This window comes from Capsicum annuum, unplaced genomic scaffold, assembly GCF_002878395.1.
Source record: "Capsicum annuum cultivar UCD-10X-F1 unplaced genomic scaffold, UCD10Xv1.1 ctg65241, whole genome shotgun sequence".
Classification (NCBI taxonomy): Eukaryota; Viridiplantae; Streptophyta; class Magnoliopsida; order Solanales; family Solanaceae; genus Capsicum; species Capsicum annuum.
In genome coordinates this window covers 1-1,795 of record NW_025874469.1, presented here as the reverse complement: position 1 = coordinate 1,795, position 1,795 = coordinate 1, and the positions used below count along the sequence as shown (strand labels likewise).

At 37.9% G+C, this 1,795-nt stretch overlaps 1 protein-coding gene across 1 annotated transcript; it reads right to left on the bottom strand.

Moving 5' to 3' along the window:
- Nucleotides 1–637: 637 nt before the first annotated feature.
- On the bottom strand, nucleotides 638–1,794 carry LOC124893795 (AT-hook motif nuclear-localized protein 9-like; the record flags this gene model as incomplete). Its single annotated transcript, XM_047404646.1, is given in 2 exon segments — nucleotides 638–1,381; nucleotides 1,731–1,794. A coding segment is annotated over 1 exon segment (435 nt), but the record flags the coding sequence as incomplete, so codon positions are not given.
- Nucleotide 1,795: the final 1 nt, after the last annotated feature.

Below are 1,795 nucleotides of genomic sequence, written 5' to 3'. Positions count from 1 at the left end.
TTTTCTTTCATAAGTTTTGGTTGTTCCAATACTGCCTTGGCATCATTGATCAAATTTGTTTGCAAGGGCATATATTCATCCAATCCCCATGTAAAACACTGGTGATAAATTGCAGCACTATGTATACCCAAATTTATAGTTCTTGGGTTTTATAAATCACCTTAACATACATTGTTAAAATGCTTGATATCTTCTTTTGCTATATATGAAATAATAGCATATTGTACATCCTATTATTTTCTGTAGGACGATATTGAATCTGGTGGTTCAGATCTTCCACTCTGAACCCTTACATGACTTCAATATGCTTTAGTGTACTTATCAGAACGATATGCTTTATCATCCTCTCTACATATCTATCTGTCTTATATGAGGTAGCTTTCGTGCAAGAAAAATCTGTTCATTATTTAGGACGATACACAATGATAAACAAAATCGTGATGATGGAATTAGCCAACCTCAAGAAAGGAACATGTTGTAGCTTAAGAAGAAGAAAGTTGGTAAAACTTCCTCAATCAGATTAAGTTATTTATTAGACAAAACAACTACTAAGAGTAAGAGAAATATACTAGGTCACGACCATTAAACTACTCCAGTTCTCCCGGATATATGGAAATGCAAGCTAAAGAGAAAAATTACCAAAAGAAGCGAGTTGCTGCTTTCGTCCAGACCCTGGTGGCCTTCCTCTACCCCTCTTCTGAGTTGGGTTTAATGACATTGCCTGAGTAGATGGAGGTGGATTCAGAGCCAAGGACATCGCCCCTTGAGCTCCATACTTCCGAGGCCTACCCCTCTTTCTGCGAACAGGCTCACCTTGTGGGACTGATGATGATGCACCAATACTACCTCTAGGTGACATAGTTGATGAAGGATCCATTACTAGCGTTTGTGGAATCGGAGCGCCGCTACTACTAGATTGAAAGGCAATATTACCAGCAGCTAATGAAGGACTAATGCTTGGTGATCCCTGAAAACCAGGGGCATTCCCCGTCCCGCTCCCACTCCCACTCATCCCTCTCTGCATATAGTAAGGAGCGGATCCAGGTAACATCATAGCTTCCCTTCGATCCATACATTTATTTCTTAACAATATATCCCCTTCAAACAATGATCTAAATCTCAACGGAAAGGGAATTGAAGTCACGACTCTCTATTCCTATAAATCGAAAGTCGTCTTCGCAACATAGAAACCAGTAAAAGCTGCAACCTTGACCAAAATGACACAAAATCTGAACTTTAAACGCTCAAGGGAACTTTGTTATGCACATTCAAGATCTCCTTAAAATCCCAAAATGTATTTAGCTGTGAATTTCACCTCCCAACTAGCACAAGAATAACAATGGAAAGCTTGCTCAAGAACAAAGCTTCCCAGATACAAAATCTGAAAGGATTTTAAGAGTGTTATTAGTGAATGACATAAATGACACAGAGTAAGTAAAGCAATAGTAAGCAAATCAGCAAAATAGATACAGGGTAAAACACATTATAGTAGGAGAAGGAAAGGAAAAGAGTTGTGAGTTCAAAATTCAACAGAAAAGCAAAACAAGAGGCTAAGAATTGTACATAGTAAAAGAAATGCAAGTTCAAAGCAAAGGGCTAAGATTAAAGAACAAACAAGAGTTCCATAACTTTTTTAGCAGCTTGCCAAAACTACATGAGAAGGAAAAAAGGCTTCACAAATGCAAAACAAACAGAGAGTGAAAAAATCTCTTGGCCTTGTCCATTCTCACCTTACCATTCAAAACAAACCTCAAAACACTAAATTTCAACAAAAAGAACCAAAACCCAACAGAGA